Source organism: Helicoverpa zea, chromosome 15 (assembly GCF_022581195.2).
Source record: "Helicoverpa zea isolate HzStark_Cry1AcR chromosome 15, ilHelZeax1.1, whole genome shotgun sequence".
Classification (NCBI taxonomy): Eukaryota; Metazoa; Arthropoda; class Insecta; order Lepidoptera; family Noctuidae; genus Helicoverpa; species Helicoverpa zea.
In genome coordinates, this window is record NC_061466.1 from 8,914,544 (window position 1) to 8,941,092 (window position 26,549).

Genomic DNA, 26,549 nt, shown 5'->3' on the forward strand with positions numbered 1-26,549 from the left:
CTATATTTTCCAAATAATGCTTCCACCAGCAAAGGGCAGAAAATATGTTAATTATATAAAATGAGATAAAAAGTATTCAGAAATCACTCATGTGTCACAGACAGAAGTACCGACTTTCTCTGATCATGTCTAAAGTAAAGAATTTAGTTTTATTACTTTTAAGTTGTATATATAAGTTTATTTTTAATTTATAAAATTAATGTAAATATTTTGTAAATATTAGGTAAATATTATAAAATAAACTTCGGGAAGTAAAGAAACTATCCTTGACCTGACCTCGCTTCCTACTGAATGTCAATGTCAGTCAATTAATTGTCAATTAGACAGATGAGGAACAGCTGTGCAGTTTAAAAAATATTTGTTTTGGTTAGAATCCCAGTTAAATTTTATATCAAATAGAAATGGATAGAACTAGAAAAAAAGCTACTTTTTATCAGGAAATGCATAAACAACTTGACGCAAAATTATTTCGGATAGTCAGAACCGTTGATAGACAAATAACAAGAAATTTAAAAGATGGACATATCGAGACAAGGTAATGTGAACTTTGAACAGGGTCCTAGATCCGGGTGCTTTTAGATATATTTATGGTATTATTAAAGCTATCTTTATATCGAATAATAGCTTAAACTCATTCAAGGTGGCCTATTGACGTAAACTTTTTTTTAGACCATCCACCACAAATGGGCTATGGTGTTGTGTCCTTCTGCCAACAGTCCTCTTCCTTTATGCGACACTTTATGAAGTATCGGAACTATACACATTCCTGGCGTATATATCAATAGGTTTGATGGCCCATAGCTTCCTTTTCATAGTGTTTACGTCTGTATCCTGCTTGGTGTTAAAGGACAATATCTATGGAGGATGTGTTGCATCGTCTCTCACAGCTACATTGCTGTTGTATGGGATTCAGAGACAAGGTAATAAAATTTTCTCTTAAGTAAATGTACACAGCCTGAAATCCTTATTCAGGTGTGAAGATCTGGAGTAATAATTATGTATAAGCTTTTGGAAGATAAACGGATTTCACCTTAATAAGCCTAAAAACAAAAGGTTGATAATTATGGTCAATAAAACAAACTATCATCATATTGAAGTTTTACTTAACAGTTTGAACAAACCAGTCATGTTTTCTTAAATCATCATAATGATGTGTATGTACCAGTGCTTTACAAGAAGCTACTGTCTACCTGACTGTTAATAGTTTGTTTTGTTTTCATAAATAGTTTAAACTAAATTAACACTTGAATATTTTTTCAGGATTGGTATTTTCCTTGATGTTCTCAATGGCATCAATCTTTTCATTCAGTGCACTATTAAGGATATCTCTCACATGGTACCCAAAGACTTTCACCATGGGAGAAGCCATGATAGTCACACAGAGTATGGTCTTATTCGCCATAATGGCAGTCTGCGAGACCCTGTACAAAATGGGTGATAGACAAGATGAAGAACTCAGATTTATTTATTCTGTTATATTTGTAAGTATTAAATTAAAATTCTATTTAATTATTTGATTAAATTATTTACAGATCCCTCTTAATTGATATTTAAGTTGCTTTTTTACTCTAAAAGTAAAAAAATCTTGTCTTAATTTTTCTTAGAAACATTTTATTTTTTTTTGTTTAATTTATGGCAGTTCAGGCAGTCCTAAGTGCCCCTTATTTTTTTATAAAAAATATTGCCTATTTTCAGGCCATATTATCAACAGTGGCAATTATTGTTGCAGCGTTATATGCGTTGGACGATTCCCAAAGAACTATTTCGGTTTTTTGTTATATCTTGAGTGTAGCGGGAACATATACCCTTATGATTTTACACGCACAAGTTGGCGTTGATTGCATAGTGCGACTTGCGGAATATGTTATACTGGATTCTGGTAGGGTAAGTGAAATTAAATTACATGTCATTATAAATTATAAGTTAAACGAAAACCCTCATCCAGTGTAAAACTAAATAAAACATCATGCCAGCCTCTTAGGTACACTCCCAGTGTGAGGAACTTTTTTGATGCCATTTTGTAACTATTGTTATTATTTTAATTAATTTCATTTCAGAGAAAGCAGAAACACTATTTGGCAATTTAAATTCCCGATAAAACATAACGTTCGTAGACCTCCTGGCGTCTGATTTAATTAAAAGCTCTTAAACTTTGTTTTTACAGGTGAAACTATTTCTATTGTGGCTCAGTTCGGCAGCCATAGCAGCGTTTGTCATACTAGTCCGCACTCAACTCAAAGTGAAAGCAAGCACAGTCACTCGTAAGACGTTTCACGTGCTGGCATCAATAGTATTTCTGTCTGGAATCTTGTTTGACATCAAACTGATGACCCTGGCTGCTGGAGTTGGGTTCGGTCTTCTCATATTAATTGAGGTTTGTAGAAATTATAGAAACATCTCTAACACTTAAGTATCCATGTTGGAAGATCGATACTTGAACTCCTTGGTCAATCTGACAGAAACTGAGCCTTATTTAACTTTTTCAGGCACTTAGAAAATCTAGAATAGAACCAATTTCGTCAGCTCTCCAAGCTGCATTCAATGTGTATAGTGATGAAAAGGTGAGTCTCATAAATTATTTTATTATTTTGTCAAGGATCAGTTATTTTTGACGAGGATCTGAGGACATGGCAGCAACCTTTATTCAGTATTTCTGACATCACTTGCCTTGGTCTGAAATTAACTACTTGGCAGTGCTATATTAATACCTCCAAAGTTCATGTTCCCTCTGAGTAGGGCTGCCATCTCGAATTTCGCCAAACTCGGACAAACATAAAAAAAACCCGGACATTTGGCGTAAATTGCATTTTTTCCCTAAACGAGTACGATTTTTTTTAACAAAATAATACCTAATTTGTAATCCATTTACTGTTAACATATGCCTACTTAAATTCAATGAGGTGCTTCCTTACATGAAAAGTGTCCGGGCACTTCTTAAAACCCCGCCCGGACGGCCTCGAAACGAGGACAAATCCGGGGATATCCAGACGGATGGCAGCCCTACCTCTGAGGTTCAATCGCGCTTGAATAATTGAGTTCCTTTTTAATTTCAAAATTTAATATGTGCATGTAAATATTTTTTAATTAGTTGAATATGTGAAAAATAACTATGGAGATAACGACGAGATTTTCAAAACCACTTCCATTCTGCATTTTAAGTTGTAATAATAATGTTTCAGGATGTGGGTAGTTTCGCGATGACACCACTATACTTATACATAGGCCTGGCTTGTCCACTGGTCTTGGTACCCGTACACCCGGGCTACGAGCTGGAGTTACTCAGTGGTGTCCTGTCGATAGGAGTTGGAGATACTGCTGCGAGCTGGTTCGGATCCAAATACGGATTCAATAAATGGGCAGGTAAGTTCTATCGTCATTTTGACTTCTTGAGGAAATCTGGACTTAAGTCTGAAATTTCCAATCCGCTTTGAGCAAGCGTGGTGGTTAACGCTCATCTGTGTGAGAAAGGCCTGTGCCCTGCAGTGCGACATTTAAAAAATCTGATGATGATTTATTTCATGATTCCAAAAAAGGGCATAGGACTTTGCCATAATAGTGCCAAATGTCGTCTAAATTCGAGAATGAACAACCAGACGGCAGAGACCATCAACTGAGGTCGCTCCAAGATCGCTCATAGAAGAGTGAAAATTGGCGACTTGTATGTGTGGCGGACTAAAACCTTTATACCTTCCTACCTTTTTGTGTGCGTGTTTTATTTTATATTTTATTAATTTTTCTCCGTCAAAAATGGTCTGACAGATTACAAATACTTTTACAATCTTGCTGAAGCATTTTTATTAAATACAGTCCTATTCAGGCCTGCGTAGTACGCTTAGATGCTACATTGGTGACCCCGACGTGATACACAAACCCCCCAGCTACGCCAGCCGAGCTCGTCTACGGGGAAGCACTACAGCTTCCCGGTCAGTTCATATCTATGCAAGCAGATTTCACCACAGCTGACGTCACCGAGTACGCAAATCGTTTACGGCGTCACATGGCCAGCCTCACTCCGAAACCTGCAGCATGGCATAGCACGTCGCCCTTCTACGTGCCGCGAGATCTTCATTCCTGCTCCCACGTCTTCCTCCGTCGAGACCATGTACGACGTTCACTGGAACCACCGTACGCGGGGCCCTACAAGGTTCTACAGAGGCATGAAAAATATTTCACGATCGAGATACGGGGAAAGCCAAGCAACGTGTCAGTCGACCGCCTCAAACCAGCTTTCATAGCACGTGATGAGGCGCAGCATGAAATCACAAGAGCTGACACTACTAACACCAATACGACATCTGGGGCGAAAATAACGAGAAGCGGGCGTCGTGTAAAGTTCCCCGATTTTTATCGACCGTAGTCACGGTCTGGCCGGGGGGAACATGTGGCGGACTAAAACCTTTATACCTTCCTACCTTTTTGTGTGCGTGTTTTATTTTATATTTTATTAATTTTTCTCCGTCAAAAATGGTCTGACAGATTACAAATACTTTTACAATCTTGCTGAAGCATTTTTATTAAATACAGTCCTATTCAGGCCTGCGTAGTACGCTTAGATGCTACATATGTATAAATCACAGCCTACTAATTTGAACTATTTTCTATTTTGCAGATGGACACAAAACGTTAGAAGGCACAGTTTTCAACATCCTGACACAAGTAGGAGTTATGCATGCACTTCACCTGTTTGGTGAGTTGAAGAATTTATCCTACCAGTCCTTGCCGCCGCCATTATAAACGCACCCAGAGATACTGGTCAAGGGCGAGTCGGACTCGTCTACGGAAAAGTTCCGTACCATTTTCGATAAAACGGCTCCTTTTTTATGAGCACCCCAGGACCCCTTAAAACATTGATTTAATTCTTGTTTGCAACGTTTCATTAACACTTCACTTATAAGAATTTCAACTAAATCTTTATGAGACAGCCTAGTGCCAGACGGACAGCGAAAGTCTAATAATAAGGCTCTTTTTATCCATTTGAGGGAACCCAGATCCTGTTGCTTGTATATTAACACCAGACTGCCAAGTTTCATCAAAATCCGGCCAGTTTTCCAATTAATTCCAATTAAACGTGTAGTATTCACCTCAACCAAACTTTCATGCGTATAATAGTAGAGTGACGATTCCTGAAATCTATCTGTTTCATTCAGGTCTACTAGACATTAGCAACGCATCACTTCGAGTAGCCGTGACAGCAGCTATTTCAGGACTGGTTGAAGCTAAAACTGAGCAAGTGGATAACTTGGTACTGCCTTTAGTGACGTTGATAGCATTCCAACTCACTTCTATGCTGTGTTAGTTTGTTTTTGTACTTATTTTTTGGTTTTTAGTTTTTATGTCGGGTTAGTTAAAGTTAAAGTAGCATTTACCTACACATGTTTGAAATGAAAATCTTCCGATGAATTTTGCATATTTTTTGTAAATCAAAAAGAAACATCTTCTTACATGAAAATATGTTTTGCTATAAGTAATTGTTGTATGTATGGTTTGAAAATTTATGAAATTTTGTATTTTTTTATACAATTTATTTTTAAAGAAATTGCTAGATTTTAGTAATAGTACAAGTTATATTTATAGCATGGAGATTTCCTAACATTCCAATGTTACCAAAGAGTAATAATATTTTGTAAATAAGAAGATATTTTTTATAAATAAATTATTTATTTTACTATATTGCTTCATGAGTTTTATGTATTGTATAAAACATAATGATTGTTCATTGGTACATATTTTTAACCTATATTGATCAAAATATGTCATCTTATACATTCTGTGGAATGATTAGAACATTGTACTTTGATTTAAAAAAATCTATTCACATAGAAAATAATACAGTTCGAATTCATTTAAATATAATCAAGTGGAAATTAAAATACTGCTGCCATAAATAAATATACCTACGTGCACATTACACACATTACTTAAAACTTTTTAAGTGTCAATTCTTTGATCATTTTCACTTCCATTTTCTAAAGGTTCAGGCTTAACTTCTACACAATCATTATTTTGTTCTTCCTTAACTTCTAACTTAATTATTTTAGACTTATCCTCACTAATACCATTAACGGAGCTAATTTCCGTACTATTACGTTTACTCTTTATTAGAATTCGTTTTTTCTTCACTCCTTTACATTTAGCTTTGAATATTTTCTCTAGTTTTAGAACGTCGCGTCTGTCAATTGTCCAATCTATAATAGTGGAGGCAGCTCTCTTTATGGGGTTGTCATCTTCAGAGTATGATGGTATGTCTATGTTGAGAATGTTCATCACTTTTTCTAGTACTTCATCTACGTAATAGTTTATTATTAGGTCTGCTTTGTTGTCCTGAAAACAGAGATTTATTTTTAAAGTCTATATTTATCTAAAGCAGTATACTTGTTCCTTTGCCAAATTATTCAAAATTCGTAAAGGAGTTTGTAAATAATCTAGGTATGTAGGTTTGAAAAAGACGAAAAAGTAACGTAGTAATAACTAGGTTTTTTAAAAATCCAGTTTTACAAGAGCAGCCTGCTAAAACACCAAAGATACTTACATGTTTGGTGGGTTGTAAGTTGCAAATGACTAGTTTTCCATCATACTTGATGGTCTCCAGGGGTAAATTTCCACTTGGCACAATTTGTAGGGTTGTTCCAAGACATATACTTAAATCTGCAATGCTGAAATAGAATAGTATACTATACAAATAATACAAATGTATTTAAGATGTTGCATAATACTGCAAAGAGAGTAGGAAAATATCCAGTTATTAATTCCTACAGTTAATCGCAAGCCATAAAATGAACTCTAGTCTTCATAAGAGTAACTGAGCAGAGCATTAAATTTTTTTTTGAATAATTTGAAAATCAGATTACCTAGACTGCCACTCAGCCATAGTAAGATCATTCTCCGGCAAGCTATGCTCCCAGTCCAGGACTCCATCATACAGACGGCCCCTGCAAGGTCTGCCGGTGACATGCTCAGCGGCACAGGGCACGCCACTGCATTTCTTACCAACTGTTTCTACTGGGCAACTTCGTACAAATTGCCTGGAAGGGTATGGTAAATATTGTAGTGAATATTTTATGAAACAGGAAAGAGCTCTGGATTTTGTGTAGCAAATAATTTAAGAGGAGTATTAATCAAGCTTTCAGTTTATCACAGGCTGAAACAGTGCTGGGATGCTTATATCAATATATCAATATACATGGAAAGTGTTTTCTAGCAGACTGCCAATTGAATTTTACTTTGCGTCTTAATCTCCTGCATTAGTTTTAATCATGGTGTACAATATTATGATAGTTTTGATGATTTGCTGTACAAATATGAAAAAATAATGTTTTTTTATCATAAAATATGTAGTGCCAGCACTGGCTGACATATGTGTAAGTAATAGAAACTGTAGTATATAAAGAAAACAGTTTCATGACCCTCACCTTTTACACAAATTGCATTCATCAATAAACATGTTGCCATGTAACTCAGCTAAATACTTCCTCGGCAGGCCTGACTTCAGATGTAATCCATCAATGTTCTGACTGACTACATAGTGTACTTTGTTACATTCTACTAGCTTCTTGAGTATCATGTGGGTCTTGGTGGGTTTGGCGTCAGTGAACGAGATGTTCACTGAGGGCCTCTTGCCTTCTCTTTCTAGTGTCCATACTCCATTGGGTCCTCTGAAACAATAATCGTTATTGTTAGCTTAACTTCCAATGTTTTTAGATTGTATAGTAATGTTTATACTACTGATATTTAAAAATAAGAAATTGGTCAGTGGGTCGTCTTAGGGGCGGAGTTTTATAAAACTGTGTTCAACATCTAAATTCAATGGTTCAGTGATACACTGTAATCATTGAGATATTTAGCAGTGTTGAACATTTCATGAATGAAACTGAGAGTGAAATGATACGAGGGGCTTATTTACCTGAAGTCTGGTATGCCAGCAGAAGTGCTAATGCCTGCCCCAGTGTGTACCACCACATGTTTCGCTTGTTCTATGAGCTGAGCCAATAACTCGCACTTTTTGTTGAATTTCTCCAGGGAATCGAATTTCTGCAACCATTTAAAGCAACGATGTTGAATGAAGTCAGATTTACAATATATTATGTTAATTACTGTGAAGATATCTGAATTTTGGATTAGTTACCTCTGGTACTCCTAAGATTCCTTTATTTTCATAGGGCGACAATCCATCAGCGTAATTGCAGGACATCCTTAAAAAGCTGCCTTGTATTCCTCACTGAAACAATAAATTCAAACTTAAAATTGTAACATTTTTTACATTTCATGAGATTTGCAAAAATTAAAAACAAAATGTTGACAAAATGCAAAACTTTTGATTTGACAGTTCGCTGGCATCATTCATAATCCGTGCAGAAACGGATCCTGTGGATTGTGGTGCTTTGCCGTGCGATTGATGAGTTTTACGCGTGAAATACTCTGCAAAGATTTTAAAGGACTTATTTGCGTATGCTTGCGCAAATATCACCAACAGCTAACATTTTATATATAGGAGAAAATAATAATTTACTCTTTCCGTCTGTCTGTCTGTCTGTTTAATTTTATTTAGTCTGTGGTCGTCGACGTCGGTCGCCGTTCGCTGACTTGTTTGTTGGCGTTTTTCAGTTTATTTTAGTTGCATTACTGAAATATTACATTGTTTCAAATTTTTTACGTACCTCTCAAGTTACAGAAATGAATCGCAGAAGGGCCCATGACGATGAGGATGGCTACGGTAAGCTGGAAAATATTTTACTCTGTATTTTGTAGGTTAGAAATTATATTGGTTTGATGACCCTTGGTTAACTTTTGTTTTAGAGCGTCTCAATCGCAAAAGACGTCGTGTATCCGAAAACCAGGAGATTGAGGATAGGTTGGAGTCTCTGATCCTGAGGGTGGGAGAGAAGAGTAGCTCCAGTTTAGAGAGTAACTTGGAAGGCTTAGCGAGCGTATTGGAAGCTGATTTGAGTACGTTTCGAGTGAAGATCCTACGTATTCTTACTGACTGTGCAATTCGTATGCCTGAGAAATGCACCATATACGCTACATTAGTGGGCCTACTCAATGCTAAGAACTACAACTTTGGTGGTGAATTTGTTGACTACATTGTGAAGACTTTCAAAGAGAACTTGAAAACTGGCAAGTGGAATGCTGCCAGATATTGTCTGAGGTTCATAGCTGACTTGGTGAACTGCCATGTATTGGCTGCTTCATCCTTATTGACATTGCTGGAGACTTTAGTGGACTGTGCTAATGAGGACGGAGTTCCTCAAGTCAGAAGAGATTGGTTTGTGTTTGCTGTGTTATCAGCATTACCATGGGTTGGCAGAGAGTTATACGAGAAGAAAGAATCCCAATTAGACCACTTACTAACCACCATAGACATATTCTTAAACAAACGCAGCAAGAAGCACTGGCCAGCTCTAAAAGTATGGTCTACTGATACCCCTCACCTTCAGGAAGAGTATCTGGATTGTCTATGGGCTCAAATTAAAAAGTTGAAGCAAGACAACTGGTCAGAGAAGCATATTCCTAGGCCTTACCTTGCCTTTGACTCAATTTTGTGTGAAGCCTTACAACACACTCTTCCTCCTATACAGGTAAGATTATAATTACAAGAAAAATTAACTCTACATATTTTTTAATATACATAGTTTCTAAGCAGAGCTACTGAGAAAAAACAATTGTAATAGAAATATAAAGTATGGTCATTTTATATAATATGAGTACAATATGTACTGATAAAAATATTGTAAAAAAGAATCTCAATAGACATATACCTGTGTTTACAGTTTACTAATTCAATGCTTAATATTTCTTCCAGCCACCACCACACAATGACACTGACACATATCCCATGCCTAGAGTCATATTCCGCATGTTCGACTACACAGATTGTCCCGATGGACCAGTCCTTCCCGGAGCTCACTCCATCGAACGGTTCCTCATTGAAGAGCATCTACACAACATCTTGGAAGCTTACCATTTGGAACGAAAAGAGTGTGCGGCACAACTACTCTGCTTCCCATACAAAGCAAAGATTCCTTTAGAATACTGTATTGTAGAAATAATATTTGCTGAATTGTTTAATTTGCCAAGGCCAAGATATTTAGAGATTTGTTACGGATCTATTTTGATTGAGCTCTGTAAACTCCAGCCTTCGACCATGCCACAGGTTTTGGCTCAAGCTACAGAAATATTGTTTATGAGAATTGACACTATGAATGTGGCCTGTTTTGATAGGTGAGTTTATAAAAGCCATCAATTAATTTGTATATGGAATTCAAAATAAATAGATTTTTTTAAACTTACCCTTTTAAAATAAATCATTGATAAAAAGGAACATAATGTAATGTTCTATTGATCTGTTTGTGTGACCACATATTTTTATTATTTTTTCAGATTTGTGAATTGGTTCTCCTACCATCTTAGCAACTTCCAATACCGTTGGTCCTGGGAGGAGTGGGAAGCATGCACTCAGTTGGATATTGATCATCCCAAACCCAGGTTTATTAGAGAGGTTCTTGGAAAATGTCTCAGGTACAAATTACCTAAATCATTTTTAAATAATAAATTTATACTTAAATCAACCTGACTAAAAATAATTATTTTTCTTTACATCTCCTTAGGTTGTCATATCAACAAAGGATAAAAGAAATGGTACCGGAATCTTTTGCAGCATTTGTACCTCTGAAACCTGAACCTATTTACAAGTATTCTATGGAAGGTGCAGGTGAGAATAAACTCTTAAATAAATCATCTTTATAATAATTTATTATACAAAAATATTATTATTACCTTAATTTAAACTTAATTGAACTTAAGTATTTACATTCCGGTAACACAGAAAAATAGGAATCGTGCAGCGTACTTTGAATTTCTTGGCGTCACATAAGCCTTAAGGAGCATTGTAAACTTTTGTTTCTGAAAACATTGACTTTTTTCAATTTATAAATTTTATGTACTGAATAGGTTTTCATAAACAAAAGTTTCCAATTAGGTTCGGCGCTAAATGCTTTCTAATTTATTTGTAACTTCACATTTAAAGTTTTTCCATACACGCAGATCTGTACTGGATCAGCACCGTCTAGACATTTAATACCGCTACATGACATCTTTATGTGAAAGCACCTTATGTCCATATAACTAAGTACAAGGCGGCGCCTGATCGAATGCTGACAATATATCTGCGATAACAATCAATAAATAGCTTTCATTGGTCACTGCCAGTGCTCAGAGATCAATGACGGACACAGCATTTAAAGCTACAACACTGAGTATGAGTATTCAGATTAGGAAAACATTCAGTCTATTCTATAGCCATTAATTCTAATAAACTAAACGGCCGATCTTGACTTTCTTGCGTTTCATCATAGTATTCTTCACCTAAGTTTCTGCTGTCTGAATTTTCTTCGTCATTATTGAACGGAGAATCTTCATCGTCAGTTTCATCATCATATTCTTCTTCGGAATTATTATGACTTGTGTTATTGTCATGCCTCTTTTCAAGGGAATGCAGAAAGTCTTTAATATCATCATCCATGTCTACGTAACGTTGGTGCTTGTGACTCGGACTTGGATCTGGTTCTGGTGCAGCAGTAGACAGCACTGGTATTTCTGTTGCATCATCCATTGTGAAACCTCCGAACAATTCAGTTAATATGTCCATTGTTGGGCTTGAAGTTGTAGTAGTGGTACTTGAGGTTTTACTGGCAGTGGTAGTTGCCACAACACTAGACGATTTGTTCGCTGCTTCAGTAGTAGTTAGGTTATTATGTTTCTTCTTCTGACATTTTGTCTTATTCTTTGAAACTGAATGAGTTGACGCAACCACTGTCAATTCGGTGGTCGTTAATTCTTTTTCTATACTAGCAGTTGGGAAAATGTATTCATTGTCATCTTTGGATTCTTGAGCATCAATTGTGAAATCTCTTTGTGCTGGCTCAGTTTCCTCCTCTCCTTCCTCAGGCGGCCACTCTGACGATTCTTCATTCATGTCATCGTCTTCGTAAGTTGGAGTAGTAGTAGCTTGTGGCCTTTTTACCAAAATATCTTCGTCTGCCTCTTGTGTTTGTTCTGTAGTGGTGCTACTAAGGTTTTCATGATTGGAATTAAAGACGTGGTCTCTATGATCCTCCTTATTTCTCACAACTTCCGGACTCCTGGGCTTGTTCGCAGGAATATATCCTTGGAATTTAGACGTTTTTCTTCTTGGATACTTGTTAGATAAAACAGAGTTCGTTCGGTTCTTGTCGAGTGTGCTTGTTGACCATTTGTCGTGATTAACCGACGTGCCTTTTTGCATCAGTGTGGATTGTCTGAAACGGTTTTTACTCTTCGGTTGCGTAGTAACAACCGGCTGTTCGGTGTCCACGCTGGGGCTCGATGTACTGGTAGTGCTAGAAGTACTGGTTGTTGTTAGTTTGACGGTCATCGTGGGTCGTGTAGTAGTACTCGTGGTTGTACTATTTGCCGGTGCTTTGAGTGCTTTTGTTTCCCATATGGAGTTAGCTGCGCTGGTTGCTGCAGAACTTGCTTGAGGCGTCAAATCATGGGCTTGAGACGTCGATGTTGGTTTCTTTGGATGGTATTTTCGTGTCGGTTTGACTGTAGTTGTGGTTGTGGTTGTAGTGGTGATTCGTTTATGCTTTTTGATTTTATCTTGTTTGTTGAACTTCGGCGGCGGGCGTGTTCGCTTCTTAGGTTTAGCTGTAGTGGTCGTCGTCGTTGTGCTTGTGCTAGTGGTTGTTGTACTCGTCGATGGAGTCTCATGTTCCCTCTCTTTCACATCTTCTGTAAGGTCTTCAGCAGCGGATGTTGTTGAAGGTGTTGTAGAAGTAACTGAGTCACTATTTTCCGTAGAACTCCTGTCCTTGTGTGATGCCATCGGGGTAGTTTTAGTAAAAGCTCCTAAGAGATTAGCCCATTCCATGGAGTTGTCTTCGATTGGCAGGGTTTCAGCTGTTATGATATCAGGCATTACAGTGGGTGGGCGATTGTATTTAATATTTTCGTGCTTTTTTGTCGGTTTCTTACCTGATAAGTGCTTACGAATATTCTTATTGATACTATTCTGAATTCCAGAATCGTAACTACTTTCGGTTGAAATATCTGTGAAGTTCATTGAAATTGGTCTAAATGCAGTGTCAGCTGCCGTATCTTGTTCAGAGAATTGGGTATCAAGAACTTGTGGGCTTGGACGGAAATCTGGAAGAATAGACTTATGTGGCTTGTTTCCGTGATTAAGCTTAAGCGGTGGCATTGGTTTAAAAGGTTTTTTGTCCATAGTAACGAAAACCCCCGGTGGTGCGTTATATACTGGAGGTCTGATGTGGTCAGTTATGTAACTAATTTTCACTGGCGTTTGTTTCTGATGATTTACAAATTGTATAGATTTGAAATTCGTTGCAATCTCTGGTTCTTTTGTTGTATAGTCTGTTGTATTCGGTTTAGTCTTGACAGAAACTTCGACGGTGGATTCTTTCAGGAGTGGATAATTTGTAATAGGTGTCGGCAAAACAGCCGGTCTTGTGGTCTTTACTGCATTGGATGGCACAAAGCGATTGTCTGAGTACGGTGGTACGTATGGAACATTCGCTATAGGATCTACGTTATAGTATGGATGCTGCACGTACGGCACTGGGGGAGGTGGGAGGGGATTGTGAGTGTATCTGTATGGTTGGTGCTTCGTCATCGGATAAGGAATCATCTTCTTCTGATGGTACGTTTCTCTGTCATCAACGTACCCTACTTTAGAATGTTGAGGAAACGCATGGGGCACGTAAGTTTTAGTTTTGGGTTTGTACGATGGTATAGGCTCCTCGTAGGTGTCTTCGTCGGAAAATAATGAGGAGAATAACCGGTCTAGGCCTCGTGAATGATGCGGACGTCTTTGGTAAGTTGTCAATGGATTTATATTTTTATGGACCCAAATGGCCCGTTGGGGTCTCTCGTTGTGGTGGGCCGACTTATCGTTGTGGTGGGCCGACTTATCGTAGTTACGACCTTGTGGAGGTTCGGTGGGTGTGTTCTCTTTAATAGTAAATGTTCTAACTGGATTCTCATATGGTTTTTTCACTTTTCTTGGTGTCTGCGAAGTTACTGAAAATGTCAACTCGTAGTGGTATTTTCCAGGCGATGGTTCTCCTTGTTTCATTCGTTTTACTGACCAAAAGGCTTTGACACCTTTAGTGCAATTATTGCTACTGCAATTATTCAGTGTTGCATCTTCTTCTACGAATCTGTATCCGTCCTTATCTTCAAGCAATCTACCTCTTGCCAATATAGTAACGTCGGCGGGTGGAATTGGCTCTTCCTTTAACCTGTCAAATTTAGCTGTTTTAATTTTATCCCAAAGATCGTGATCATCGACTTCTTTTGACGTCTGCAAGTCTGGTCTGCTGTCAGGCGATATGTAGTCTCCTTTTGCTATTAATTGGTCTATCTTGTCTCTGACGAGGGTTAAGTACACGCTATGCCTGAGGGCGTCCTCCCAGTAATGCGCGGGAATAGCTGCCACCGTGGGGGGTGCGTCAGTCTTGATGATCTCCTGTAGGGTCCCGGCCGAGTTGTGTTTGTTGCTCGGCCAGTCGATGAGCGGGATCGGCGTAGGTTTGAACTCTTCATCATTCTCAGCACAACTTCCGTCCTTGTGCACCTGTAATGCGAACATTCATATTTTAATAACCATGAAGTGACAATGCCAACGAACGTTAATTGAGTGCCCGATGACCACTTTATCATTACAATTGTATGACAGAAAAAAACGTGGATATTTCAGTATGCGTTTGAAAGTAAAATGGTGGTGGGCGGGAAAGTGCGCACGAGACGTTGGCGTGTTACAAATCAGTTGCGTGCCGGACGATCCAACCCCTCCGCGATGAGTTTCCAATTGAATAATTTCTGCACAAACCAACTTATTTGGTTAAAATTTGACTACCTATTTTCATTTCCCTCCTTCATCCGTTTCTGATTTTCTCGAATGTTTACGAAAATTCTGTTTAATTGTGCGGCGGAATGTTTATATTAGACAGTCAAACTATCATCAGAAAGTTCATCATGATGAAGTGAATCTGTTTTGTATAACACTGAATTTATATTCTCAAATAAAAAAAACCATATTGTAAACGCATCGGAAATTGTCTATCTACAAGATGTAGATAGTTAATTTTCTAACTGTCTACATAATGAACAATTGATTGAACTTACTTTACTTACTACCGAAATACCTCAATAGTGAGCATTTGTGTGAAACAATCGTTTATCATACTCGAACATAGTGTGCGTATGAAGATTTCATAACGTTGCAAGGAGATCCTAATCTCGCGTTTAGCAATTTCTTTGTATCTTCTAACAATAAATGAGCGGACGTATCGTAAATGGCTTCTGTGGTTGATCTAGACCTGAATACGCACTCAGCGTAGCGATTATGTAGATACAGAATGTAAATAAATAGTTTTGGTACATTTTTGAGAGACTGTTCATCAACTTAATGTATCTAATAATTTGAAAGAGATTTTATAAAATTAGTTCTATTGCTTTTTTTTTGTAAAAGGCGGAAGAAGTTTTGAGACCTGTTTGACTTTACTGTAGCGACTTTTGGAATATAATTTCTAAATTCCACTAGACTTGTTATTTCAATATATTAAACAAGTTCAATCAACATCATTATTGTTCATTATCACCATATAAATTAACGACTACATACACCATAGCTATTACATCGTATTTATGAAAATTATGAAGTACAAAACAATACAAAAACATCATTGTCGCGTAGAAGCTTGGTTTAATTCACATGACTGAACGTTGAGACGATTTGACTTCTGATAGTGTGGGACTAAAGCCGGCCTCTAGTTTATCGTCAAATTCAAAGTCTTTGTTAATTTGACATGTTATTATTTTTAAATTAATTCATAAATCGCGTTTATTTATTATAATGTATATTGATAAGTTATATGCCTCTAAAGTTATACAGAGAGCATTATTTTATTTTTATACCGTTTTATACAGTTTATTTATGGTACTTAGTTCTAGATATAACTTTTGATATCAGGATCGCAATGAATCTTCATCCAATACTACAGACTGTGTGACTTGTGGTTCTAATCCAACGTCAAATGATTTATCGTCTTTCGCAAAAGCAGGTCTTATTAAGAGATAGGAATACGTTAATTAGACGAAGGAAGTTCTATTAGTGATTTGATACATTTATGTATCTGTTCAAGTCTGAAATGGCTATTTGAAAAGTAGTTTACATAATGTCTTCTATTGTTTACATCGTATGCGCAAATCTATGTTTAATCACAAAACTCGCCCAACGTGGTTTTAGGTTTATTATAACAGGATTTTATGGAAAATGCCTGAGAAGCTTTTGTCTTCATTATTTCAAACTTTGAAAAGCGCGCCAATCAATTGCTTTCTACCAGACAGGGGTTAAATTATTTACGCCACGAAAAATCAGCCTGTTCATAGACCTACATCTAAACACATATATCATGTTTGTGTCTTAAAAACCAGTTTAGCACTTAATAAAAACAAAGCAATCCAAAAATTTCCCATTAAAATTCCCAAGGCGCTATTAAATTAATGTTGCTATTTTAATTTGCTCAACAAAAATATAGTTTTCCACGCAGAAATCGCACCGCGACAGTAGATATAGTTGATCGCTCCACTTGCATGGGAAGATCTCATCTGTACAATGGTATCGGTTTAAGGTCAGATCTCTGTTGTATAATGCGTTTAATAATATTGTTACAGTAATATTATTTGTGGGCTATGGTCGGCGGTTTTGTAGACAGACTTAGGTTTTATGTATTTACTAGCAAGTTTTTTAAATATATAACGTAGGTATATCGGGTGTGTCGTTCACAATCACATTAAATGAAATGCGTTAATATACTGGTTATTATATGTCGATTAACACAAAGAAAAAAGAAAAATACGTAAAAATAAAAAAATGAATTTTTCAAACAAAGTAAATAGAATAAAAATTTGTGAAAATTAGAACACCATATAAAAGTCAGTCATTACAAACAGCTGAAACTCTCCCTTGAAGACTGACGGCTGTCAACTGATCAAAACATTCAATACTCCTATCTAGAAAAACGAAAAATGACTCCTGTGGCTAAACCAATGAATGGATTAGGTTATTTTTTTTACAATTCGGCATAGAATACCATAAAGTATGTGTGATAAGATTTAATGACACCCTGTATGTTATTTTATCCTGGGCCATTGTTGCCTGAATGTAAATCATTAAATAAAAAACTCTATCAAATAAAATTTGTGGTTTTCTACGATTTAGGCTTGTTATTGTTGACGCAGCATGTCTTATTGTGCGTGTTTTAGGTTTTGTTGATCAATTTCTCGAAAGCTTGAAATGTGCAATATGTCTGTGATTGTCTTCGGGACTTTTTATTATAACTCCTGGGGAAGTTGCATCAAATTTATGCAGTTATTTAAAAGATACTAAGTGGTGTAGAGTTCCTTTTGCTGTCAAAATTTTAGGTTTGATAACTATCAGAGCTTGCTTCTTCAACTTATATACATTTCTGTTCTTTATCATTTATTTAATTCTTAACTTAAAACCAAACCAACCTGATCATAGATGACAAAATTCTTAAATCAAACTATTAGCTACATTAACACGAAACCACTGATTAGAATTTATTAATAAGAAATGCTGCAATTATGAGCAGAGAAAATCAGTCGCATATCAGACAACGTTTTGGTCAATTAATTCCTAGGATCGCCGGACGATTTCTTATTTTTGTTTGAGACTAACTTGATTGACAAACCTTGTATGAGTATTCAACAAAATATTGGTCATTGTTATTATATATTTAACCATCAAGTTATTATTATAGTTGAAGGATGCTATCACAAAATTCCAGATAAATATTATGCCTGGTTTCTGTCTAAACTAATAATCTAAAGAACTGATCTTTAAGCACTGAAGCTTATTCCAAGAATTCTTTCACAGAGAAAGCTACACTATCCTATATTTTTATACACTATTCAATGGGAAACACCAAATTTTTCCTATAAACAATAATTATAATCTCCATACTCACAACAAGTGCTAAGAAGACGCATATTAATGCGGATCTCATGTTTCACTAATTCACGGCACTGCACGGTATGTGTCCCACTGTTACTGTTACTGCGTACTTAGGAGCGACGCGGGCGCACGGACGGCGCTTACTGGCGTTCTACGTTCAAACTGATCGAGCAACCCACCCTTACCCACGTAGTCTGTTTATACTTTTCTTTATTAGGTTGAATAGAATGAGTACGGGATGAATATTGTCATTATATTGTAGCACGGCTCTAGTAAAAAATACAAAAAATCGAATTGGGAACCTCTACATACATAAGTCATGAATTTTGAGATTCGATTCTTGAATTTGAACTGTTAATTCAGTTTAATGATGCATTTGAATTTTTTTAGTTGGCTTGACTAAGGGCTGATAATGTTTCTAGGGTACTTATATGTACAGGTTAATGGGTCGTATGCTCAACATTTTTATAAAAATAGGTGTTTCCCACCTTCTGCCTGTACCGGATAAAATACAGCCTCGCCCGGGCATAGTGTACCACTTCCCACGACTGAAATATTTTTACAAAAATCGATTTATTGGTTTCGAAGCTTTTAGGGTACAAAAAATCCTCTATGCATTATGAGCATAGATCGACTCATCGCATTCAATACTTAGCTATAAAGAGTTACTATTCACATTAAGAGTTTGCAGATTCATAAGATGAACAGCGGCGGATGAGTTTATTTTCACACAGGTGTAATGTGTTGTTTATATACATTTCGCTTTGAGTAAGAAATTCATCGCTCTCGTTGATGCATCTGGATTTTTCTGTCATCAGGTATAATAATAGGTTTTCATTCAGTGATAATTTTGACAATTATTGTAGATTTTCTAATCTTTTGTATCTGTTCGCCGTTGAAAAATAATGAAAAACAGTTTTCTTTCATTGTTGTTAGCCACAAATTAATTTGGATGGTACATAGGACTGGTTATTTGTAGTTTTGTTTGTTTTACATATTATTATTGTAAATATCTAATAAAGTAAATATATGCCACAGTAAAATGGGCGGGATTATACTATTGCTAGATGGTTTGAATGGGATAAATTGGCGCCAAGCGTTACTTAACCTTATAACTGATTGACCTGTTCGGCTGTAACTTAGCCACAACCTCCTTGGGGAAAAGGCTAGGAAGATGTCAATTTTTTTTTGGTTTGAAAAAAAAAAAAACATTCTGCATTCAATTTGAAAAAAAAAAACACGATTCTATTGCTGAATATGAATTATGACAATATGAAACTAAATGGTTCAGAATCCATTATGGGCGGATTTTGAACCAATTAGTTTTTATTGTTTACTTTACACTGTACACCGACACGTTATATGACGTGTGAGTAACGCAATCACTATTGATTTCTGGCCGGCAGTAATTATGTAAATGCATGTAATGGAAAGTAAAGTATTGACAAAAAATTCGCGCGATCTATGCTTCGTAGTTCACTTTTATTTCACGGTCACGGCTTATTGTGTGAAGGAGGTTCTACTAGTGCTCTATGGTCATAAATAAGCATAGCATAGACAATGTAGCTTTATATAAGGGGTCGTTTTTTGGACTATTCAGGAATTAAGTTACATATTTATTTGATTTACATCCGAGGCTTTGTATTATTCTGTATAATAGTCGGATACAGATTTCATAATAATCATAAATCATCTAGCTAGATTACTGGGAGGTTTCTTTATTACTCACGGTTTACTATAACAATTTGTTAATACAATGGTATAATGAATTTCTTCTGTGTGAAAATAACCCTGTGCCCTGTAGTGGGAAAATACCAAAAAGGTTGATGATGATAATTGCATGTAGCATCCTTTTTCCTTTAATTACTGAAGAGAACGATTGCCTGGGTAACTGTGTTGAGGAGGTCGGATAGTCGCTCCTTGTAAAACACTTTATTCAGCCGCATCCGCTTAGACTGGAAGCAGACCCCAACATATTTGGGAAAAGGTTCGGGAGATGATATTGAAGAGAACAAAAACATACGTTTAGTTTATATTGGCTAACATTCTGGTACCTATAGTATACCTAGGACTAGGGCTAGGGCATTGACGCTACCAAAGGAAGTTCAATTTACACATGTAAATACAAACTTATCTTTATACAACGTGTAGGTATCTTGTCGGTAAACGAGGAAACTTCTGCAAGACTACAATAACGTCCGCAGGTTAATGAGTTTTTAAATATCTACGCCATTTTTATAATAAAAATCTGGATTTTTATCTTAGTTGTGTTGTGGTGAATAGGAAAAGAAATACATGTTGAGAAAACTTTGGATGTAAGAGTTTTATATCCGCTGACTGACACTTTGGAAATGCGTGGCCCTCAGTGTGTACAGTAGAAGCTTTTGAAAAATAATAATATCTGATTTTTTATTTAAATAGGTATAAAAAATCACGAGAAAAGTATAGGTAAATGAGGTGTAGTGATTGTTTGTAGTAAAATACATGAGTATTAAATAAGTACCTATGTACATGAGGCATTTGCCTGCTAAATAATGAGCAGCTGATACTTCTATTTAAATGGTAATATCCTAAAAACATCTGAGTACGCTTTTCCAACATATCTATTCTCATGATTGTTTTTACAAGCGATGTCCGTTGAAAAACTACGAGCATCCACGCGAGGGGTGGTCGAGTGAAATTCCTTATTCGCGTGCGCCACTTTCCATCTCGTGGACAGTTCGCGACTTTTTTATATTTGCACGCGGAACGCTAGTCTGCACTCAGCCTTATAAAACGATCCTCTAATTTTAAACACGCCATCGAATTTTAGATTCTATTGTCGAGAAGCTAGGGTTGAAAATGAATTGGGGTGGTATTGCAAATAGGTGCATTTATTAGTTCGCGAATCATTCTTATTATTGGTTTGCGTTGAATACCCACACATGAGATGTTATGCATGAACGAATAGGGAATCCGACTGCTTTCCTTGATGACTGGCTAATTTATGTTGATTTTACCAAATGTTATTATTATTTTCTTGAATTCGTGATTGTGATTTATGTGTAGAATCTTTAGTTTTTTTTTTCGTTATAGGCTTTAATGTTTAGTGGTGTAATGAATGCATGCTTCGAAATCAGCGGCGTAAGGTGATGGTTGCAACGAAAGATTTCCGCGATTTTGGAGTGTCTTGTGGCGATTAGCGTTAATTTTGTGCAAGAGTGTGTTAGGAACCTTTCATTATGATTGTGATTATAATAGGAACATAGATATGTTTCCTATTATCTTTCACCTTGACTTACTTATATACCCCGGTATTGTTCGTCGGCAATCTCGCGCCGAATCTACGTTAATTATCGCCATATTGCTCTAAACCCCATTATATCGCTCGAACTAGTGAGGAATTGCATGGTGCTCTTGGGAAATTATTTGGTAGGTCTCGGGTTATTAAAATAACGGAATATTTTAGTGCTAGTTTTTCCCATGGAGTAGGAGCTGTGGGTTCTTTAGGATAAGGTATATGAGCCATATTTATATTGATTTATTTACGCAGTAGGTAAATACATTACACAGTATTTTAAAAAGCCACACCAAACCTTGGTCAATAAACAAACTTTTTTTTATTGCATATAAGATAAGAATTGCATTTGGAATATTTACATTTTATTTCTTATCGCCAAACTAAATAACAAGTAACCATTTGCATTTATGTTTAATTTTACCTAAAAATACATTCCCTTTTCTCTCCGCAGCATCTCTACCAGGCACAGAAGCGGCCCACCAGTTAGTGGTCTGTGTTCGCAACAAGTGTACCCCAGAAGAAGCACTGAACGTTCTCCGGGAACTGCCCAACCCTCTCCGTGAGGGTGAACAACCAGCTGCCGCCCAAGCAGCCCCGTACAACCCTCTGAAGATCGATGTGTTCGTACAAACGCTCCTGAATCTTGGCAGCAAGAGTATATCGCATAGTTTCGCTGCTATTTCCAAGTTCCATTATGTTTTCAAGGTAAGTTTTGGATTTTTCTATCCTCCTGTTGAAAATGCAACTTTTAATAGTAATCCAATCTCTGAATCCCATTCTGAAATCAATTTTGCTTATATAATTTATTTGCCAACAACTTCCCACAAAAAGATTAAGAGTTGTAAAGTCATTTGTAAGTATTTTCAGGAAATAAAATAAAACAGTATATTTACCTAGGAACATCTGGTGGCTTACATCTCCGGCTGAAGAAACATATCACGCATTGTCAAAATTCATTTCGAGAATATTCTAATAACTTGGCAAACCCATTTTCCAGATCTTAGCGGAATCCGAAGAAGCTCAAATCTGTATTCTCCGCAACGTTTGGGAACTGTGGCAGCGTCACACACAAATGGTCTGCGTATTAGTCGACAAGATGCTCAAGACTCAGATAGTTGAGTGCAATGCGGTGGCCACGTGGCTGTTCTCTAAGGAAATGGCTCCGTACTTCACGCATAACTATCTTTGGGAGATACTGCATCTGACCATTGATAAGATGAACAAACATGTTTCTAAATTGAGTGAGTAGATTTTCTGTTGTGATATCTAGCCTCTTTGTTCGAAAATTTTAAGAAAGTAGTCATTGGGCTGATTTTGGGTCCTGAAGCTTAGACGATTAGAAGAAACCTTATTTTTTTGCCTCAAATATGCGTGTTGTATTTGATTTCGGAAATTTCAGGGTCTCTGAAAACATTTGTTTCCTCCAGAGAACATGGTACTTTAAGCGGCATGTTATGTACACTATGTTACAAGGCCTTCGATGCTATGTTTAAAACTATGATTGCAATAATTTCAGGTGGTGAGCTCCAAGAGGCCAGAGAAGCTTTAGCTAGAGCAGACTCCAGCAGTTCAGATTCCGAAGATGAGAACAACACCAAGAAGAAGAAGGATCAAGACAAACCTACTGAAGAGGTATGTTTATGTATTGAATATAATGGACAATGTCCTTTATTTGACATGTCGTCCATACAGAGCGGGAAATTCGTCGCGTAAAAGTTGTTCAAAGTACGGAAAGTATTTTAAATGACGTATTTTGTTACCATTACAACCTGAAACTTCTTTAGTAATTAAGTCTTAGGAAAATTCTTACATCAAATTCCGTTAGCTATTGTCGGCCTACAACAGGCTTCGTAGATAAAGCACAAATCTCCGATACACTGTGAAATGTGTCTCTACGCAACACAAATTAATCTATATCCATAAATTACTTCATATTATTGTCATTCCCAGGCCGTAGAGCGTATGGAGGAACGTCTAGAAGCGGCCCACATGGACCAGAAGCGGCTGTTCCTCATCGTGTTCCAGCGCTTCATCATGATCCTGTCGGAGCACCTCGTGCGCTGCGACACCGACGCCCGCGACCCCAACACACACTGGTACACCAGCACCGTCGCCAGGCTCAGCCAGGTCTTCCTCATCGTGAGTATTGTTCTGGGATTTTCTTATTGTTCGGATGGCACGTTAACACGATGGCAATGGGCAGGCCATATTGCTCGCAGAGCGGATGGCCGATGGGGTTAAAAAGTGCTGGAGTGGAGACCACGGACTAGCAAGCGCAGCGTAGGACGTTCACCAACAAGGTGGACAGACGATCTTATAAAGGTTCCCGGAAGACGCTGGATGCAGGTCGCTTCCAACAGGTATCTGTGAAGTGGGAGGCCTATGTTCAGCAGTGGACGTCCTATGGCTGAGATGATGATGATTCTTATTGACTGCATTTTATGCTCTTATCCCAATTTTATTTGGGGTCGGCGCAGCAAGTTTTCGCCTTCCATACTCTTCCATAATTTTGCTGTATTATAGTATGGGTAAAAATTTTAGACCGTATTAAAAAACATGTATTTTATTCTAAGATATTATGTAAGTTTTTCGATGGCTCTTATGTGAAATGCAACTCGCATGGATCCAATTACTCATTTCCGAATTTTCTTTGCACTAACAATTGAAGACTTGACGAAGATTGGACAAAAGTGTTATCTGACAAAACTGAAAAAATCGAGTTTTTGCATGGACATAGGTTTTAAGTGATGATATATCGACTGATGGGCTCAAAATATAAAATTTTTATTCATATCCAGAAATACAGACCCTAGCAAAGGTGTTAACAACCAAATGTGCATACATTTAAAGTAAAAAATAAATATATTAAAAATATTTTCTTTCTGTTATAAAATCTAGTAAGAAATTATATTTTAAAAAGGATTGACACTTCTGACTTAGATAAAACATTTAAAATGTAAAACTATCTCGATTTTAACATTTAAAATTTTCTAATGCCCATTTCTCAATTTGATTTTTTCGTTAGAACACCTTTGTCCACTTAACCCTTCAATTCTGATGAAATTACGGTTGTTATTCATTTAAACAATTCACTTTTACAGCACCACGAGCAAGTGCAGAAGTACAGCAGCACTTTGGAGACACTGCTCTTCACACAAGACCTGGACCCTCACATCTTGGACGTGTTCCACCAGTTTATTGCGCTCACCGCGTAGATATGATATTTAGACGATATAATGAAGTTCTTCATAGTCACGTCAAGTAACTTTTGCACCTATGATGTGACTGCGTAAAGACAAAAAACTGCGTAAATGTATGAACAAAACACTACTGCGCATGTAACACCAAATGGATGACAAAAGTAATTGACATGTGCTAAAAGGGTCGACGAAATGAAATCATTATTTATTACGCGAGACTTTGGCTGTTAGAGTAATGATTATACTGTATATGCGTTTTTCATCATAGATTACTACAATAAACAGCCGTTATTGAGATGTGGACATCATTTAATGGAATGTGAATTCCTGAATTTTATTGTAACATTATGGTTCACTCAGAAAAATGAAGGCCCATGCTGTGTTGTAATATTGACGATGAAATATTATATGAAATGTATTACAATGACTGAAAGTGGTGATAAAATAAATCTTCAATGTACTAACGAAATGATAATGTTAGTTCTCCCATTCAACCTAATAATTCGCGGAGCATAAGATTTTTCGCTTGTGATGTCAACCCTAAGGGTGCGTCCTGCGTGGACAAATCGCGAACGCAAATGCGATGCGATCCGAAGCGAATTGACAGATGTCCTCCATTTTGGGAAGTCGGTTAAAAATAGCGCCGCATCGCTTGGCGTTCACATCGCTCACTAGGGACGCACCGTAACATCTCAGAATTAGACTCCCAAGTAATAGATCATACTAGATTTAATTTTAAGTAATGCGTGATTAATATTTATGACCTCGATACAAAGTTATGGTGCGTAACAGTTATATGATAAGTGTTGCGTGGTTTTAGACTTAATTATTTTCTATTTTCCCCATTATATTCGCTTTTCAACCCCCACTTACTACTGCTCAACCAAAAATTGATTTAGCTTAGCAAATTCTGCCCCCTTACTTATAAAAATCTCTAATCACCTTCTAAACAACAACAACAACGTTTCTTAGACATATGGCACGGCCGCTTTTTTGTAGCTAACCGAACTTGGTCGGATTATGTAGGTTTTCGATGCTCCGTCAGTATTATAATTGTCTTTCTTTGATTACTGAATTTAATGACATGAAATTTTGCAAGTGAATAGTTGAATGATTAAACTAATTATTGGCATACATTTTACCATGCAATTCCTTTAGAACGTCGTGATATTCGACTGCTTTGTAAACAGTGATCTATTCATGGTAAAATATCCTATAACTTTTTAATTACTAACGGAACATCATTGATACTTGGCAACATGTTGGAGACACTTACAAGGTTAGTGTAAACGTGAAAATCTAGACCCCAAACTGCATACTTTAAGAACTAAGACCTAATAAGTGTATTTTACGTTTATATTTTTATCTTTTAAACCCTACGACTTTTTCTAAATCTGTTTTTTAAACAAATATAAACAAATTCAAAACAACGTATGTAAAAATCTACAGCTCTCTATGTAAGCGCTTTATATGAAAACTAGCTAATGGCCAAATGTTCGCTTAGCGGAAACTTGAATTTCTCCGAAGTTTATGCATGCACTGATTTCATTCATACATAATCAATTATACACAAATACACACTAATTTTCGGACACATCTCTTTTCTTCTAAAGTCTATGGATTAAAAAAAGTTCCGCCAGGACAACGTTCGCCAACGTTCGCCCAGCGGAATCTGTTTTTGGTGAATTTCTCCACAATGGCTGCATACACAAATTTTTATTTACCATACACAATTATAGGACGTCTTACACTAATTATCTGCATAATTAAAATCTTTAAATTCAACAACATTCCGCTGCGCGAACGCATACGTCAATAATGTAGTATGTTGAGCTAGTTCTAGAATAAGAGACAAATTCTAAGCAAAATGTATTACAGCCTAACTGCTGACAAAAGACTTAAGAAAAAAATACACAATATTCTAAAAATATCAAGTGAAGACTGCGAGCGACCTTTTGAAACCGATCACTGCGCTAATCATATTATAAGTAATGTATGTTTATTATTTTTTCATGTAAATAAAAAATAGTTA

The 26,549-nt window shown here is 36.6% G+C and overlaps 4 protein-coding genes across 4 annotated transcripts; 2 read left to right on the top strand and 2 right to left on the bottom strand.

The window, feature by feature from the left end:
- Nucleotides 1–307: 307 nt before the first annotated feature.
- On the top strand, nucleotides 308–5,670 carry LOC124636985 (dolichol kinase). The gene is made up of 9 exons (XM_047173285.1): nucleotides 308–535; nucleotides 670–920; nucleotides 1,261–1,481; nucleotides 1,696–1,884; nucleotides 2,165–2,374; nucleotides 2,487–2,561; nucleotides 3,180–3,360; nucleotides 4,610–4,687; nucleotides 5,148–5,670. The coding sequence occupies exons 1-9, from the start codon at nucleotides 402–404 to the stop codon at nucleotides 5,294–5,296; spliced, it is 1,488 nt and encodes a 495-aa protein (XP_047029241.1). The 5' UTR covers nucleotides 308–401; the 3' UTR covers nucleotides 5,297–5,670.
- On the bottom strand, nucleotides 5,639–8,336 carry LOC124636986 (NAD-dependent protein deacetylase Sirt6). The gene is made up of 6 exons (XM_047173286.1): nucleotides 8,123–8,336; nucleotides 7,901–8,028; nucleotides 7,410–7,652; nucleotides 6,849–7,022; nucleotides 6,530–6,653; nucleotides 5,639–6,321 (listed from the first exon to the last, which is right to left on the bottom strand). The coding sequence occupies exons 1-6, from the start codon at nucleotides 8,186–8,188 to the stop codon at nucleotides 5,929–5,931; spliced, it is 1,128 nt and encodes a 375-aa protein (XP_047029242.1). The 5' UTR covers nucleotides 8,189–8,336; the 3' UTR covers nucleotides 5,639–5,928.
- A 196-nt stretch (nucleotides 8,337–8,532) lies between these two features.
- On the top strand, nucleotides 8,533–25,473 carry LOC124636964 (nuclear cap-binding protein subunit 1). Its single transcript, XM_047173262.1, has 10 exons — nucleotides 8,533–8,710; nucleotides 8,794–9,575; nucleotides 9,800–10,218; nucleotides 10,378–10,515; nucleotides 10,605–10,708; nucleotides 21,769–22,022; nucleotides 22,315–22,558; nucleotides 22,834–22,949; nucleotides 23,268–23,456; nucleotides 24,419–25,473. Exons 1-10 carry the CDS (start codon nucleotides 8,671–8,673, stop codon nucleotides 24,530–24,532), a joined length of 2,400 nt encoding a protein of 799 aa, XP_047029218.1. The 5' UTR covers nucleotides 8,533–8,670; the 3' UTR covers nucleotides 24,533–25,473.
- On the bottom strand, nucleotides 10,734–18,089 carry LOC124636965 (flocculation protein FLO11-like). Its single transcript, XM_047173263.1, has 2 exons — nucleotides 18,027–18,089; nucleotides 10,734–14,605 (listed from the first exon to the last, which is right to left on the bottom strand). Exons 1-2 carry the CDS (start codon nucleotides 18,087–18,089, stop codon nucleotides 11,285–11,287), a joined length of 3,384 nt encoding a protein of 1,127 aa, XP_047029219.1. The 3' UTR covers nucleotides 10,734–11,284.
- Nucleotides 25,474–26,549: the final 1,076 nt, after the last annotated feature.

Excerpts from the sequence above, each read along its gene's own strand:
- LOC124636985 (XM_047173285.1), top strand. The coding sequence starts at position 402 with ATGGATAGAACTAGAAAAAAAGCTACTTTTTATCAGGAAATGCATAAA. Across the intron at positions 536-669 it reads GATGGACATATCGAGACAAG|ACCATCCACCACAAATGGGC; the intron begins GTAATGTGAACT and ends ACTTTTTTTTAG. Across the intron at positions 2,562-3,179 it reads ATGTGTATAGTGATGAAAAG|GATGTGGGTAGTTTCGCGAT; the intron begins GTGAGTCTCATA and ends ATAATGTTTCAG.
- LOC124636986 (XM_047173286.1), bottom strand. The coding sequence starts at position 8,188 with ATGTCCTGCAATTACGCTGATGGATTGTCGCCCTATGAAAATAAAGGA. Across the intron at positions 8,029-8,122 it reads GAATCTTAGGAGTACCAGAG|AAATTCGATTCCCTGGAGAA; the intron begins GTAACTAATCCA and ends AAATGGTTGCAG. Across the intron at positions 6,322-6,529 it reads ACTTACAACCCACCAAACAT|GACAACAAAGCAGACCTAAT; the intron begins GTAAGTATCTTT and ends CTCTGTTTTCAG.
- LOC124636964 (XM_047173262.1), top strand. The coding sequence starts at position 8,671 with ATGAATCGCAGAAGGGCCCATGACGATGAGGATGGCTACG. Across the intron at positions 10,516-10,604 it reads GTTCTTGGAAAATGTCTCAG|GTTGTCATATCAACAAAGGA; the intron begins GTACAAATTACC and ends ACATCTCCTTAG. Across the intron at positions 22,950-23,267 it reads AAGACAAACCTACTGAAGAG|GCCGTAGAGCGTATGGAGGA; the intron begins GTATGTTTATGT and ends TGTCATTCCCAG.
- LOC124636965 (XM_047173263.1), bottom strand. The coding sequence starts at position 18,089 with ATGAGATCCGCATTAATATGCGTCTTCTTAGCACTTGTTGTGAGTATG. Across the intron at positions 14,606-18,026 it reads GTATGGAGATTATAATTATT|AATGATGAAGAGTTCAAACC; the intron begins GTTTATAGGAAA and ends AGTTGTGCTGAG.